The sequence below is a fragment of the Eumetopias jubatus genome, unplaced genomic scaffold (assembly GCF_037043125.1).
Source record: "Eumetopias jubatus isolate StellerSeaLion01/CBP00866 unplaced genomic scaffold, mEumJub1_p1.0 scaffold_9, whole genome shotgun sequence".
Taxonomy (NCBI): domain Eukaryota; kingdom Metazoa; phylum Chordata; class Mammalia; order Carnivora; family Otariidae; genus Eumetopias; species Eumetopias jubatus.
The window spans coordinates 20,282,274-20,299,587 of NW_028274815.1; the positions used below are offsets into that span (position 1 = coordinate 20,282,274).

At 39.7% G+C, this 17,314-nt stretch overlaps 1 protein-coding gene and 1 non-coding gene across 7 annotated transcripts in view; both read left to right on the forward strand.

The window, feature by feature from the left end:
- Positions 1–17,080, forward strand: part of NCOA1 (nuclear receptor coactivator 1) — a 244,614-nt gene extending 227,534 nt beyond the window's left edge. For 2 of the 6 annotated variants that reach the window (XM_028099321.2, XM_088026339.1), the window contains 4 exons: positions 104–278; positions 5,855–6,038; positions 10,799–10,888; positions 14,758–17,080. In XM_028099321.2, the coding sequence (XP_027955122.1) occupies positions 104–278; positions 5,855–6,038; positions 10,799–10,888; positions 14,758–14,928 (620 nt within the window). In that variant the 3' untranslated portion in view covers positions 14,929–17,080. The other 4 variants (XM_028099324.2, XM_028099323.2, XM_028099322.2 and 1 more) reach the window with 4 other exon arrangements.
- On the forward strand, positions 4,373–4,479 carry LOC114206032 (U6 spliceosomal RNA). The gene has a single exon (XR_003608529.1). It is a non-coding gene; the product is annotated as a U6 spliceosomal RNA (small nuclear RNA).
- Positions 17,081–17,314: the final 234 nt, after the last annotated feature.

Sequence of the window (17,314 nt, forward strand, 5' to 3'; positions counted from 1 at the left end):
CTAACTATATTATGACAGATCCTTGTGGGGGTGGGGGGTTCTCTTTTATGGGATTAATACATTTATAGTGTATTCACATAAATTAATTTGTGTCAATTTGCAGGAATGGTTCCCCAAGGTGAGGCCAACTTTGCTCCATCTCTGAGCCCGGGGAGCTCCATGGTGCCGATGCCAATTCCTCCTCCTCAGAGCTCTCTGCTCCAGCCAACTCCACCTTCTTCTGGGTACCAGTCACCAGACATGAAGGCCTGGCAGCAAGGTGCAATGGGAAACAACAAGTAAGTAAGTTTTTATATATGAGCATCCCTGATCCCTGCAGCACATAGAACAGTCATGCCTTCACAATCAAAATAGAATAGTATTGGCTACTGCCATTTGCAAGTTGATGGAACTGAATTTTATGTGATAGCAAAGAGAAATAATGACTTCTAAATCCTTTAAGTTTCAAGTTATTTTTAAGGTAAATATGTATGTTTACAGCGCAGGAAAGTGATCTAGTGGCTCCCAACCTTCCCATCCCACCGCCAGCATATCTGAAGAACTTGATCAACTCCTGTGTGTAGCAGAGCTTCCCTGGGACAGATACAGAAATGGGTACTTAAAAAAAAAAAAAAAGTGTTCTTTATAAACACACTTAAAAATCCTAAAAATTTAAAGCAAGAATGGCTAAATATCAGAATTCACTAGAGCCTTAACAGCATGTTTGAAAGCAACAGCAAAGGTTTTGAGACTTCTCAGGCTGTTCTGCCTCAGCCAGCTTTTTGAATCTCTAGATTTTTGGTGGCCTCATCTTGCCCATTCTGCTTAGAATTATCTCACTAATGTCATTTTCCCCCCAAATCCTGGCTGCTGAACTTTTCACACTTCACTTGAGTTTTATAAGGCTTTTAATTAGGTTGTGTCTTGGTTCTAATGACAGGGAAGCCGTTTGATCTGACAACATAATAAGTAAGGCAGTTAAAGTTGAAAACTTAAGACCATATTCTCCTAAAGTTCACTGAAAGGTGAGAGGAAATCTTCCCGTTAGAGAACTGTGTAGCTCTCAGTGAGGACCGTGTGTAAATTAGGTAGAAATGAACTGTCTATATAACATGCAAGAAGAATTTAGTCTCCTAATATGTTCTAATCCCGGCTTTCTAAATTCACTTTAGATTCCACGATCCATGATTGTCGTTATTCCCTTACAGACACTCCACTCCCTTGCCCAGCTCTCCCTCTGTTGCGCTTGGCCCTGCTAGCAAAACGCTCCCTAATGAAATCCAGCTAAACTCTAGCTCCATACCTACATCTAAGCATTTAAATGTGTCTTGGAAAAAACACAGTCCTCCTGACAGGTCTGCTCCCCTTTACAGTTAAATTCCCTAAAAGACTCTTAACGATTATTCTCTTTCTCTTGTGGACCAGTCAGGCTTTCATCCCTGCCACTTTACCAGAAGTATTCTTGTCAAGGTCATCAGTGTCCTCTGCAATGCCAAATGCGGTGATTGTTGGTAGCATTTGACATATTTGAGCGTTTATTCTTTCTTGAAGCTTCTTCATTTAGTTTCTGGAACAACTTTCTCTCTTGAGAAAGGTAACTCTCATCCTGTCTCTCAGGTCCTCTGCTGGATCTTCCTCATCTCCCTGAGCTCCATTTGAGGGCCTCAGAGCTCATTCTATCTACTTGCTCCCTTGGTTATGCTGTCTACTTTATAGCTATAAATGCCTGTCCCAATGTTTATGACTCCCCAATTTAAATCAGTTAAGCGTCTGCCTTCGGCTCAGGTTATGATCCCAGGGTCTTGGGATCAAGTCCCTCATTGGGCTCCTTGTTCCGCGGGGAGCCTGCTTCTCCCTCTGCCTGCCGCTCTCCTTGCTTGTGTGCTCTCTTTCTCTCTCTCTGTCTCTCTCTCTCTCTCTCGGACAAATAAAATCTTTAAAAAAATAAAATAAAGTCTATAAATCTCCAGCCCAGACTTCTCCCCTGAACGCCATACTGTACGTGCAACTGCCTGATCGACATCCCACTCAGAAGTCTAATAGGCATTTCAAGCTTAACCTGATAAAATCTGAAGGGGTATATTCTCCCCCAAAACCTGCTCCTCTTCTACTTGTCCCCATCTCACTGAACGACAACTTCATTCTTCCAGTTATTCAGAAGAAAACCTCTATCTCCTCTCATATCGCACATCAGACAGCCCATCAGCAAATCCTGCCAGCTTCTTAGCAGCTCTCACTTCTTCCCTGCCCCATTTGGACACTTCAGTGCCAGCCACCATCATCTTTGCCCTGGACTGTTGAAGGAGCCTCCGGTCTCCCTGCTTCCACCCTTGCTCCTCTGCAGTGTAATCTCCACGTGGAGGCCAGGTGATGCTTTTCAAACGTGAGCGGTATGGCAGTCCTTCACTCACAACTCACCAGCTGACTCAGAATGCAGGATAGGGCCTGTGAAGCCCACATAATCTTGTTCCTGGGTCCCTTTCTGACCTCAGCTGCTATTCCCATCACTCAGTTTGCACAGTGGTATCTGTTTATTCTTCTGTTCCTCACATGTGCCAAGTACATTGCAAACTCAGGGCCTTTGCGTTTTTAAATCCCTCTGTCAGAATGTTCTCCTCACAGCAGCCACATGGTTTGCTCTCTCACACTTCAAGTCTCTCCTTAAATGTCACCTTATTAGACATAGATATTAAATGTCACCATATTAAACTTCCCTGACCATCGTTTCTAAAACAACAGCAGTTTCCACCCCCTCATCCCTTTGTTCCCTTCTGTATTTCTCTTCATAGTCCTTACCACCTGACATATTGTTTGTTTGTGGTCTGTCTCTTCCAACTAGAATATAATCATCCTAAAAGCAAAACTTTGTTTACTTGGGTATGTCCACCCTTAATGGTGAGCACTTAATGTACATCTTTTGAGTGAATGAGTACAAAAATTCCCTGTCTTACCTCAGTCGCTTCTTGGGTTCAGATTCAAATGTGGGCTTCAATTTTTGTTGTACTTTGTTTTTGTGAACTTTGATTTAGCCAAATCATTTGAAAAAGAAAATAGTTGTCACCAAGTCTCCAAGCATTCACACTTGCTTACTTGCTTCATTAGTCAACATAGGCAGCATGCATTTTGTGACCCCTCGCTGTTTATCTTGCACAGCACAAGCTACCACAGGGAACTGGGGCCAACTGCCCTTGCTGTCAAGTTACCAAGAGTCCAGTTGGTGACAGCAGTAAATGGAGAGAAGTAACACATGAAACAAAGAATCATTTAGTAGAATGATGGAATAGAGTTCAGAGACTGTGTAATGTAATTCTTTTTCATGATCTCTCCGTTGGCAAGAAAAATAAAGGGTTAAACCAAACCTCTCTGTCCTGGAACAGTGCAGATTTGGAACACTAGTTGCTAGGAAGAGTCTGAGCGCTTGTTAGCATTTTAAAGCCTAGGAAAGCCTGTTGTTTAACCCTTTGTTTTTAGACTTACATGACCTGGAGCACCTCCCTGCTTGTTAATAATACCTCTAATACCTATGGAAGCCACTTCAGGCCAAAGTCTTCATCCTTACCTTCCCCCTCCCCACCATGATTTAGGGGCTTCCAAATACCTGGTGCTAGTGTAAGAAACTGTAGTAACTGCCATGGGGCTGACCAAGAAAGCAGAGGGAGGGAGAATTTCTTTGCACCTTGGGCCTAAGGTGTCGGGGAACCCCATGGTTCTGAGACCTAGAACAGTGATTGATGCTGCAGAGGGCTTGGTCTTCTTCCCATAATGGAAGAAACTAAAATGGAACTATTGGCAAGAGCAGTTTGAATGAACTTAAGCTAATATAAGTCCCAAGAATAAATGTGAAAAGAAATTAAATCCTAAACTTTTTTCACTAAGTATGACATCATTGCAGTCCTTGAAGCTTCTGCATGCATTAACTTAACATAGCCCTGAGTTGAGCCTTCACAGTGGGGATTTATGGATCAGTTGACAAATGAGCATTGTCTGGGGCAGAAATGTTCTCATTAGAAAATGGGCAGCAAACTAATAGGTTTTTCCTCACCTTTAGTTGTGGGGACACTGCCTCACAAGCGTCACACTGTACAGACATTAATGGTTCAAAGATGTATTATTGACCATTTCCTAGGCATATAATTTTCTTTGAGCATTTGTGTTTTATAATTACTTGGGGAAAATTTGCTGCTTTTCTTCAGACATGATGAATAGGCTGTTTCTCAGTCTGTTAATTTTAGCATGATTACCTTAATCTACCAGAAACTATAAATGTCAGTATATCCTGTTTACCTCCCAGGAGCTAGCAAGGAATAGATAAGGGATAGATAAGTCACTGATGGGGTAAATAATTTTTAGAAATCAAATTCTCCAGAATTAACATTAAAATAGGTGGAATTCTGTGCTCGCTTCGGCAGCACATATACTAAAATTGGAACGATACAGAGAAGATTAGCATGGCCCCTGTGCAAGGACGACACGCAAATTTGTGAAGCGTTCCATATTTTAAATAAAAAAAATAAAATAAAATAGGTGGAATTCAATCAGTAGTTTATTGTTTAACAACTGATAATCTTAAAACATTTGGTGTTTTGTAGAACTTGTAAAAGACACAATTCATATCATTTTCCTTTAGATGTGTATATCTGTATCATTTAGAATTTGGGAGTTCAAATATAAAGTTTCAAGTTGTATTTACTTGGAGGTTATTCCATTCTGTTCTACCTACTAAGAGAAACAGTCCAAACTATAACAACAGTCCAGAATGAGGCCATAAAGAAGGAAGTCAGTAAAACAAGCCCTCTGAAAAACATAATTGCCCTTGCATTTTGCTTCTGGAAAAGACATAAAGCCACCTTCTGGCCTGAGAAGACCTTTGGAGTCTTTAAAAACATTACATTTGCCAAATAAAAATATCTGGTTATATTCCTCTTAGTTTATAGCATAGTGAAAGCAACCAGAAGCTGAATCCTTGAGAAGTGACAGCAAGCTCTACAACATTGAATAAAGGCCCTTGAGTCTTAATGTGCATAAATAGTTAGAAATGTGACTTTCTGTGCCTGCCCTCAGAAACTGATTCACTAGGGCTGGAGTAAGGCCTGGGAGTCCCAGTTCTCAAAGAGTCCCAGGGAATTCTCTTCATATGGTCTCTGGACTTCCCTTAGAAAAACATTGGTGTAGATACCAGAAAATCTATAAATAAGAAGCAGTCCAAACCTCATCAGTTGACAGCACTGAGTAATAATAACCCATGTCCATAATTCACAAAAATAAAGATATTTACTGAGTGCTTGTCATGTGTCACTTATTACTAGGGACAAGGAATGAGTGGAACAAGATAGTACTGTTCACCTTAAGTGTTAAGTCTAAGAAGGTGTACAAGCAATCATAGTATAAGAATGCCATCTTTGAATCATGGATTCCTTTGTTAATTCATTCCGTGAACATTTATTGAACATTGATATATGTCCCAGGCATTTTGCTTAAATAGAACATTCTTGGTTTACGAAGATAAAATAGTATAATAAATTTTAGAATGATTTTGATTGTTAAATGAGTATATTACAGTTATCTGGAAGATGTACTTATGTGGAAAACTTTCTTAATTATTCAGCTAATTGGAACTTAACAACTCTGATACCAGGCCAGATAATTGTAACTTAAAACGAGCTCTCTGTAGTTATTAAATCCTTTGGGCAGAGGTCAAAATTCATCTGAATTACACTCAATTTCTATATATTGTAATAAGATATAAAGTCTTAACATGTAGTTTAAGAATGTAAAATCTTTTCTTTGGAATTGTATCTAATACTCAAGAAACAGTTCACATTACCCCCGTGTTCACGATCTGTGGATGTAATTGGGATTGTTTTTGAGTTAACAGTGTGTTCAGTCAAGCTGTCCAGAACCAGCCCACGCCTGCACAGCCAGGCGTGTACAACAACATGAGCATCACCGTGTCCATGGCAGGTGGAAACACAAATGTTCAGAACATAAACCCAATGATGGGCCAGATGCAGATGAGCTCTTTGCAGATGCCAGGAATGAACACTGTGTGCCCCGAGCAGGTAAGTGACACAGCTGGCACACTTGCTGCCCACCCCCCAGACCACACCACAGGTCATTCCTCTGGGGAAAATCAGGTATGTTCAGTTACTCGTCAAAAATAACCACACCGTCCAGTGATGCGTGTCAGTTATTTCTCAATAACACTAGGGGGAAAAGACGCCCTTCTTTATGATTTCCCACTATCTTTTGATAATTACTACCTCTTAAGATATACAATGGAAATTTTGACAGACCTGGTAAGATTTTAGTCTCAAGAGATTTTATTGTTTTAGATTTATTATAAAATGATACAGGGGCACCTGGGGGTCTCAGTCAGTTAAGCATCCGACTCTTGATCTCCGCTCGGGTCTGGACCTCAGGGTCATGAATCCAGGCTCTGAATTCAGGCCCTGAGTTGGGCTCCACGCTGGGCATGGAGCCTACTTAAAAATAAATAAATAAAATAAAATGATACATATAATACATTGGCTTGTAACTTACCCCTTTATATTCTGAACACATTTTCTTCACTTTTCCCTTTCATTTCAGCAAACATTTATTCAGTACTTACTATATACAAAGATAGCTCTGTGGGAGATAATAGTAACAAGTTGGGGAGACACAACATAAACAAAGGATCAGTTGAATAATAGGACAAAACTGCTGCGTAAGAGACAGACCTCCATGGGACCGTACATTTTATATCAGATTGGGGTATGTGCAATTCACTACTGAGGGTTTCAGGGAAAAGCTGCGTGATTAAGAAAGGCTTCTTGGAAGGTTTGCCTGAAGAAAGAGAATAGAAAAAAACATTCAAGACTGGTTGCCACAGCATAACCTAGGCAAGGGATAGAGGTTGAAAAGTCTCATGAAGTTAAGGGGACATTGATATTATATTTAAAGCAGAATTTATGTGGTAAGCTTTTTGGGGGCGTTGCAAGCCATCTAAATGTTTTAGCGTTTATCCTGGAGCCTCCTGAAGATTTTTAAGGATAGAATGACTAAATTCAAAATGATATTTAAGAAGATCATTGCAGGGGCGCCTGGGTGGCTCAGTCGTTAAGCGTCTGCCTTCGGCTCAGGTCATGATCCCAGGGTCTTGGGATCGAGCCCCACGTCGGGCTCCCTGCTCTGCGGGAAGCCTGCTTCGCTTCTCCCTCTCCCACTCCTCCTGCTTGTGTTCCCTCTCTCACTGTGTCTCTCTCTGTCAAATAAATAAATAAAATCTTTAAAAAAAAAAAGAAAAAAAAAAAAGATCATTGCAGTACTTCCCTGTAGTTACTGTTCTCATTTGAGCAACCACAAAGTAGACTGTGCTCATGTAGCCATAATTTATAACAAGTCTTAAATTACCTTTTCTATAGGATGCCTTTTTGATGTGAATTTTTTTAGAAAACTTTCTGTTCCCCAGATATTATATAATAAGTCCCTAAGGAGTTTAGCAGGGAAAAAAATCAACAACTTAGTGATTCATTTCTTATAGCAAAATAGAAGACCTACTAGTATTGTCTGTTTCCTTGTTCTTATTATTCAGTTATTAGAATTTTTCACTACCTCCAGCAGATTACAATAATAAAAAATATAATGAATTAGGTAAAAGAATATTACACTTAAAGCATAGCTCTTATTTAGTTGGGTCTTGCTTTCTTACTCAGTTCGACAATCTGTACCTTTTATTTGGAGTGGTTAGCTCACTGACATGTAATGTGATTCTTAATATGGTTGAATTGAAACATCTCATCTTTTTTGTTTTTTTTTTGTTCCATCTCTTGCCTTTCTTTGGTTTAATTGAACATTTTAATTCATTTTATCTCCTTTGATGGCTTATTAACTATATATAACTCCATTTTGTTAGTTTAGTGGTTGCTTCAGAATTTATAGCATACATCTTTAACTTATTGTCATGTACCTTCAAGTGCTATGATAATTACCTCGTGTATAAGAACCTCACAGCTGTTGACTTCCATTTCTCCCCTCCTGTGCTGTTGTTACCATACATGTCTACTTATGTCATATACCCCACGTACTTTTACTTTAAACAATTACATATTTTTTTAATTTTAAGAATGTATGATGACTAACAATGTAATAAAATAAAATTAAAAATAAATAAGACAAAACAAAACAAAAAAGAATGTTTATATTTACCTGTGTAGTGATTTACAGTGGTCTTCATTCCTTTGTGTAGATCCAAATTTCCAGCTTGGTATCATTTTCCTTCTGCCTGAAGGTCTTCATTTAGCATTTTTTTTTTAAGATTTTATTTATTTATTCATGAGAGACAGAGACAGAGAGAGAGAAGCAGAGGGAGAAGCAGGCTCCCCACTGAGCAGGGAGCCCGATGTGGGACTCGATCCCAGGACTCTGGGATCATGACCTGAGCCGAAGGCAGACGCTTAACCATCTGAGCCACCCAGGCACCCTTCATTTAGCATTTCTTATAGTTTGCCGCTGCTGAATTCTTTCAGCTTTTGTGTGTCTAAAAAAGTTTTTGTTTCCCCTTCATCTTTGAAAGAGTTTTTTCCCTGAATTTTAGGTTGACTTTAGTTTTAGCTTTCAGTACTTGAGAGATGTTGCACCGCCGCAGTGTTTCTGATGTGTTATCTGCTGGCATTTTCTCTTTGTTCCTCTGTACATGATTGATTTTTCTCCCACTCTTGCTTTTAAAAAAGATTATTCTCTTTGTCACTGGTTTTAAGTAATTTGATTACAGTATGCCTTAGTGATTGTTTTCATGGTTCTTGTGCTTGGAGTTCAGTGAGCTTCTTGATTTATGGATATATAATTTTCATCAAATTTGGAAAACTATTGACCATTGTTTCTTCAGGTATTTTTTCTGTCACCACCCACCTCCTTTCCTTCAGAGACTCTTAATTACACACACATACATACACTATTATATTAATTTATATTATATTATATTATATTATATTATATTATATTATATTATATTATATTATATTATATTATATTTATTATATTATATATATATACATAGTTGGCCACTTGAACTTGTCCCACAACTCACTGATTCTCTGGGTTTGCGGATTTTGGGGGGAGGGGTAGAAGGTCAGTCGGTTTTTTTCTCTGTGTGTTTCATTTTGGATAGTTTCTATTGCTGTAGCTTTAAGTTCATGAATCTTTTTCTTTTCTTTCTTTCTTTTTTTTTTTTTTTGCAATGTCTGATCTGTTAATTTCACCCAGTATATTTTTCATCTCAGGTATTCTGCTTTCCTCTCCAGAAGTTCAGTGCAGACCTCTTTTGTATCTTCTGTACCTCTAACACGTTTAGCCTTTCCTCTTATCTTCTTGAACATCCAGAATATGGTTCTTGTAATTGTCTTAATATTCGTGTGTGTCAGTTCTATCGTCTGCATCATTTTGGGGTTGGTTTCAATTGATTGACTTTTCATTATAGGTCATATTTTTCTGCTAATTTGCATGACTTGGTAATCTTTTATTGGGTGCCAAACATGTGAATTTTACCTTGTTGATATTCCTACATTCTTGAGCTTTATTCTGGGAAATGGTTCAGTTACTTGAAACAGTTTGACCCTTTCAGGTCTTGCTTTTTTGTTTAGTAGGACCAGAGCAGTATTTAGTATAGGGCTCATTTTGCTTTACTACTGAGGCAAAGCCTTTCTAATATGTTGCCTGATACTATATGAATTATGATGTTTTCCACTCTGGCTGGTTGGATCAGGACCTATTCCCAGCTCTGTGTGATCTTTGGGAATTACTCCATCAACATCTTTTCCGGTGACTCTTTCCTCTGCTTTGGGTAGTTCCCTAAAATCCATTAGCAGATCAGTACTAAGTTGCAGACTCGAGGGGACCCTCTGCAGCTCTTCAGAGCTTTCTCTCTGCTTAGCTCCCTCTCCTCTGATATTCTGCCCTGTGAACTCCAGCTGCCTTGACCATCTGACATCCAGCTGCATCATCTCAGCTCAGGGAGCCTGCAAGGCTCTGCCAGGGTTCCCTGTCCCCACTCTGGCTGCAGCCTGGAAATTCTCTGGAGACAGTAGGCTGAGGCAATTGTAGGACACACCTCAGTTGTTCCCTAGCTCTTAGGGATCACTCTCCTTCATTGGGTTTGTCCAGTGTCTTGAGTGCCTTCGTTTCATATATTTTATCCAATTTTTTCATTGATTCAGGCAGAGGATATACCTGATTGCTATTACTAAATCTTGGCAAGAAATAAAAGTTGTTTGCTGATTAACTTTTGTATGTGTGAATTTAACTTTTTATTGAAGTATCATATAAGAATATACAGAAAAATATACAACTCCATGAATTTTCACAAACTGAACACATCTTTATTTTTTTATTTTATTTTTTTTAAAGATTTTATTTATTTATTTGAGAGAGAGAACATGAGAGGGGGAAGGGTCAGAGGGAGAAGCAGACTCCCCGCTGAGCAGGAGAGCCCAATGCGGGACTCGATCCCGGGACTCCAGGATCATGACCTGAGCCGAAGGCAATCGCTTAACCAACTGAGCTACCCAGGTGCCCTGAACACATCTTCAAAGCTACCATTCAGATCAAGAAATAAAACATTATCAGCGGTACCCCGGAGGTTCCCTTCATGCTCCCTTCCACATCCCTCTTCACCCCTGCAAAGGGAAACACTGTCCTGACTTATAACAACACAGTAAATTGCTAAGCTTTTTATTTCTGCTGCACCCCTATTTTCTGTCAGTGAGATTATTTTTCATTGAAGAATTTGGTCTTCAACTTAAACAACTGGCTCGTAATTTGGTCTTGTACTTATCTTTAATAGATAAATGATCCAGCACTGAGACACACAGGCCTCTACTGCAACCAGCTCTCATCCACTGACCTTCTCAAAACAGAAACAGATGGAACCCAGGTCAGTAAGAAAATTTAAAACCCAGAGCTGCCAAATGTACTGTAGATACACAGGAAACTTTGTTTTAGCATCGTGGTTAAGAGCCTGACCTTGGGAGTCAGACCTGGGTGTGAGTCCTGGCTCTGCTCTTCTTAGCTGTGTCCTCCTGGACATGTTAGGGAACTTTCCTGAGCTGCTACTTAACCAACAGAACTAACAAGATACCTGCTAATACGATTGTCAAGAGGGTTAAATGAGAGAAGTTTTCAAAAGGTTTAATCCAGTGGTAAAACAGGGTAAAGGGATCACAAATGGTGGCCACTAATTGTTATACAGTAAACAAGCACAGTTCTGAAACTCATGTGTAATCAAAGTACCTCACTCAGTAAATTCAGACAAAATAGAGCATCTGCTGTTACTCTGCCTCCTTTTAGAAGTTTTGTTTCAAAACAAAACAGATAGCAAGGCTGGGCACTTTCCTATATTAACCTAAATTTAGAGATTTCGGATGTTTGAGTTCACTTCAGTAACTTTGATTTAGTCTTTAGTCTCTTAATAAATATATATTTTTAAGATACTATACAGGCATTAGGGTAAGGTGGAGATAGAAAGAAACATGAGACATGTTTGCCCTCTAGGTGAACTGTGGGGAGAAGTGAGGAAGGGAAGTTCCATTTGTGAAATGCTTATAATTTGCCCAGCACTGTGCTAAGCACTGTGCTTTATCTCACATAAGCCTCACTACAACACTATGAAGGAAGTAGTATTCGTTTTGTTCACAGATGAAGAAACAGATTTAACTACACGCACAATTCACAAAGCTAGAAAGTGGCAGAGCTGAGGTTCGACTCAGGTATTTCTAACACTGAAGTTCATGCTCTTTCTACCATACCACTTAGGTCCTCTTGAAAGATAGAACATGTAGATATATACACATTAATTGTCACATAGCCAAAAGAAGGCAAACTCAAATTTATGTTACAAGTAACAGGAACCATAGTGTTCAAAGAAAGGAGAAAATGCTGTGAGGGTCAGAAGAGCATTTCCACAGGAGCTGAACTGGACCTTGAGGACAGTGAGCAAGGCAAGGTGAAGGAGAAGGTGTCAGAGGCTGGAGGAGGGAGTGAGCTTGCAAGTCTAGGGGACCAGAAGTAGAGGGCACGGAGACAGGGAAACAGTAGTGTCTTAGCATGGTCCTGGGAAACCAAATCCACTGAAGGTAAAAATAAGATTTTATAGGAATTAAATTTGGTAAAGTAGATTGGGGCAGATTTCCGGGAGCCTTGAATGCTAAACTCAGGGGTTTGGATTAAGTCCTACAGATGAAGTGTCACCCTCAGGAGGAGCAGTGTTGCAACCACCAGCTCAGGCTTCATCTTGAGGAGGAAGAGGGACAGGAGGAGCAGCGAGCAGCCTCCTCAGGAGGAGGAGGACCAGCTAGAGCCATGTCCATAGTTGGAGTCACAGGAGATAGGATCTGAGTCCTGTGAGGGTGAAGAGGGGATTTTATGATGGGGAAAATGAAGTCTTCATTAGAAGGTTTCCGAAGTCTCACTCCTGCAGACATATACTGGGCAGCTTGGCAAATTAATTAAAACTAAACAAACGAGTTTTAAAGTTCTGGAGCTCTGTAACAGCATTTGGATTGGTGTGAAAACTCTGTCAGAAAATCTTAGGAGATTTGGGCTCCTCGCACACCACTCTTCTCACCTGGCAAATCGTAGGGTTCCTATTTGTCTTGCTTTGCCTGTCTGTGGAGGTGTGGCGCTATCTGAAGTCCTTTGAGGTCTGGTCTGAGGCATCCTGTTTTTAAGTAGCCGTTCAAAATGGCTGAAGTTTGGTTTGATCTTTTCCATTTTTTTTTTAAATTTCAAAATAGGCTATCTTAAAAGCATTCTTTTTAAAGAAGCAAAATTTTCTCTCTAGTTCATTTGATCATGCCTTTATTAAGAATGTTTTTTAAGTGGGGACAGAAACACCTTGTGCTTTGCCCCAGTATTTCATATGTTGAAACACATAAACATGAAATTTTACATGCTATTATTTTTCTTAATCAGTCAGTGCCTAAAAGCCCTATAGCTTGTGCTTTATGCCAAGTTTCAGTGGCAGAACCTTCTTTCTGTTGTAGCCCATCATGCAATCTCTGTTTGCTCCAGTGCTTTTGTATTTGCCAAACAGAAGCTTGGGAGTGAGACGGGTGTACAGGAAAGGAAAAGAACCAAGGAGGAGGGTTCAAGGAGGATTGAGGACTACCTGTGTTTGGAGAACAGAGACGGGAAGAGGCAAGAAAGAGCACAGAACCGGGAAAGAACAGAATATAGAGAAGCAGGAAGAAGGCTTAGTAGGGGGATTATTGACATGGAGAGAGAGGAGGGGTCAGGGCTGGAAAAGGGAAAAGAGTAGGAAAGAGAAGTTAGGAACAGAGGGGAGGGGAGGGCACAGGGAGAGCTAGTGAGTAGACTCAGAGAGTTGGTGTATGTTAGTCGCACAAAAAAGAGCCCAAAGAAAGAAGAAAACAAATGGGAGCCTGTGGGGTCCAGAAGCAAAACTTGGGAAATCGGGCGAAGAGGAGGATAAGGAGAAAAATGACGCTAATGTAACTAGAGGTTTAATCCACCAAGCTACGAAGACTCAGCTCAGAGGCTGTCTGTCTTTTCTGAGGGATTGTAGAGTGGAGGTGTAGATGGATCAAGAGGCAAACACAGTGCGGACTGGACTGATACAGCAGTTGGAGGTTGGGACATTTGACATGTGTCCGACGGTTGATGAAAACAACTTTTATTCAATTAGGATAGAAAAGTTTTCAGAAAAGCTGAGTGTAATTGACATAAATTAGTGATGAATGACCAAAAAAATGCATCACTAATCTGAAATACTTCATGTACCTATTAAACATGAAGCACAAATTTGCCAGAGGATTCAGACCCTAACAGATGTACTTGGATGCCTTGGAAGGCATCTCAGTTCTTGGTCTGGAACATTTGCAAGTGTGATACTGGCTTTATTCAGTTCGACAAATGACTTTTTAATAAGGATGGTTGTAAAAACTAACTTCTGGCTTTGTTTTCCCAATAGAAAATGCTAGAACTATGCAACTTTAGACATTTTTAAGGGATACGTGTATTATTACTGAAAGTAGCTAAAGGGAAAATTCACACTGTTCTCAGCTAGTAATTGACTGTTATTTTTAGCTCATGTGTTTAAATGGATTGTCTGTCAGGAAAAAGAAGTTAAATATAAAATTGTTCTAATATTTTGCTGTAATTCAAAAGGCAATATGTAAAAGAGCTATGTAATAGTATATTTAGATACTACGCAAATCTTCTGGACATTAACTTTAGTAATGCTGATGTCCTATTACTAAGTTGTGGTGGTTTTTATTTTGCTAATACTGGGTTAAAGCCCTTAATTTTCTAACATCATAAAGTTTTTTTTATCCTACTAAAGTCATCCATAGAATGCTTTTGTAACCAATTTCCAAATAATATATATATATATGTGTGTGTGTGTGTGTGTGTGTATATATGTATATATATACTATATATATTTATTTTTAAACCCACCACTGGACACCCAGACTCTTGACACTGGGCTTTTCCCAATCTTGGCAATATTAGCAGTGATGCTCATTTTCATTATTGATGGCAACCCTGTAGGAGGCTTGACCATTCCAATTTTGATTTTATTTTTAAAGTGTGAACTTTCCAGAACCCTGAGCAAAATGAGTGCAGCGATTTTCTTTTTGTAGGACAAGAAGACAGAAGAGTTCTTCTCTGTGGTGACTACAGACTAGAGGAATGCTCTAGTGAGTTTCCACTTCAAGTAGTACCCACTCATAAGCCGGGGGGGCAGACCCTTCTGTCTAAACACATCTTTTATTTGTGTTCCAGCAGGTGCAACAGGTTCAGGTGTTTGCTGACGTCCAGTGTACAGTGAATCTGGTAGGCGGGGACCCTTACCTGAACCAGCCTGGTCCACTGGGAACTCAAAAACCCACGGCAGGACCACAGACCCCCCAGGCCCAGCAGAAGAGCCTCCTTCAGCAGCTACTGACTGAATAACCACTTTTAAAGGAATGTGAAATTTAAATAATAGACATACAGAGATATACAAATATATTATATATTTTTCTGAGATTTTTGATATCTCAATCTGCAGCCATTCTTCAGGTCGTAGCATTTGGAGCAAAAAAAAAAAAAAGGAATTCACTTTTGTTGGAAGATTGAGAGGTGTTTTTGTTTCTTTCTTTGTAAAGGCCTTGGATATTGAAAAAAAACAACAAGGCAGAACAGTTGGACAATCTATTTCTTGAGCCAAATTTAATTATTCTTATTTTTGTAATCAGTCATTGGCTTCTTATCTGGATGAAGGCTTTTGGAGGAGAACCAAAACGACAAGTTCCGAGAAGATGAAGCCCCACCTCTGCTGGCTCAGTCCTGACCCTGACAAGGAAGAAGGGCCCAGTGGGGCTTTGCCTGTGCCCATCCACCAAAGGCTGTCACGTGTGTCTAAATCAGCAGCCCTCCCTTTCCCGACCCGGGCAGCTTGTGTGTACAATCAGCTTCTTCTAGCAACTCTCTATCTGTTGGCTTCAAGAGAATATTTTGCCTCCCATATGTACCCCTTCTCCTTTTTTTAAAGATGGATTTAAACCAAGATGCCTCCAGGAACGAGGACGAAATGAGTATATTCACAGAGGAATCCAAAAAATACAGTTTGGGGGAAAATGCAATAATTTTTGATGAGATGGGTGAAGGACAAGAAGCGAGTTCTGTCAATTATTGTAGATACAATTTTTCTGATTAAATCTGGAAAAAAAGGCAGCCTGTTCTTTCTGCTTTTATTGTATTAACAGCTAAAGTAGCTAAAGTTATTTAAAATAAAATTAAATTTATGATCCAAGTAGCTTATTTTTCCCTTTAAATCTCACTGTAAATATATTTGATTTCTTGTAGAAATTGATTTCCTTCTGTTTAATTTTATGGTTTTATTATCATACTCTTGATTTTTCTAAACTTGTGTGTGAATATATCATTGACTGAATTGCAGTTACATTTGGCTAGTGATATTTCATTATTTTACTAACTGTGATGCCATGTATGGATTTACTTTGCAGTTCACATCAAAATGCCACTGCCAGAAAGAGCTGTTGGAGATGAGCTAGAGCACACTGCCCTAGAGTGTCCCTGGGATCACCTACCTTGAGACAGTGCAAGGAGTTAACACCAGAAGTGCACAGGCTACTTGTACAGAGAAAAATTAGTACTCAAAGAAAATTTTCCTGTGTTTTAGATTGACTGTGGGGATTTGAATTCTCATCAGTGCAAATATAAATTTCTCTATCCTACTCTGAGGCTAATTGGTACCGTATTTTCCCTTTGTGTCTTGTCACTCTGCCACGTCTTGTCTCATCCTGGCTCTAAGTCAAGGACCCAGTGAACTGCCTCTAGTTCTAGAAGTTCCACTGCAAGGCCAGGAAAGCTTGAGAAGGGTATTGTGGAAGAAGCAAAGGTAGACCCCCATCACTCGCCTTTACCTGCACCCCGGGCCTGTGAATGATGACAGCATCTGACATCGTGCACCAGCTACCTCTGCTTCCACGGCAGAGCAAAGGCCATAAGAACTAAGAACGGACGAGGAGCATGGACTCAGACACCAAGGAAGAAGCCATTTTCCCAGGTCCTCCTTTGTGCATCTCACCACCCCTAGTTACAAATAACTCCATTGAACAGCATCTACTCAGAAACTATACCGAATAAAAAGATTGCTGGAAGGGCTCACATGGGTAGCAACTATGAAACAGAAATAGGACACTCAGTTACAAACATTATCTCTTTTAGTTTTTCAGAAAATGCATCCCTGATTTCATTCATTCCCAGCTTGAACACCCAGCCATATTACTCTAGTCCTTACCAAACTGCTCTAGGAGGTCATTTCTGTTTTGTTTGTGATATTTAGATGTGCAGACTTCAGGAAGTTCACCTTTAACTTCAGCATTCCAGATGAAGTTTCCTGACTCAGTGCTTTTGCATAAGGAACTAGTTTTAAAAAGTGGTAAGGAAAATTGGAGATGCTAATAACATCCTCCCCATCCCAGCTGCACCTTAAAGTATGCATGTCACCTTCAAGGTTTTATAATTGCACTGTTTGTTTTATGTATGTACAGATTAAAATTATTGCTACATTTGAGGAAAATAAAATTGCTTGCTTCTATGTAATTCCTGTCATTCCACAGGAAATTTCACTTTTCCAGCTCCTGAATAGAATTTGTTAAACAACCTCCTGGGTTGCCTCTTCATTTACAGGGAAGAAATGAAACCTACATCCTGCAGGAATTGCCAAAGCCCCAGTGACTAATGAGTCATTAAAGGATCACAAAAGAAAGGATCCCTGAAGCCAAAGATCCTCAAAGGCACCCTGATATGAACCAGTGAAAATTGGAAAGGG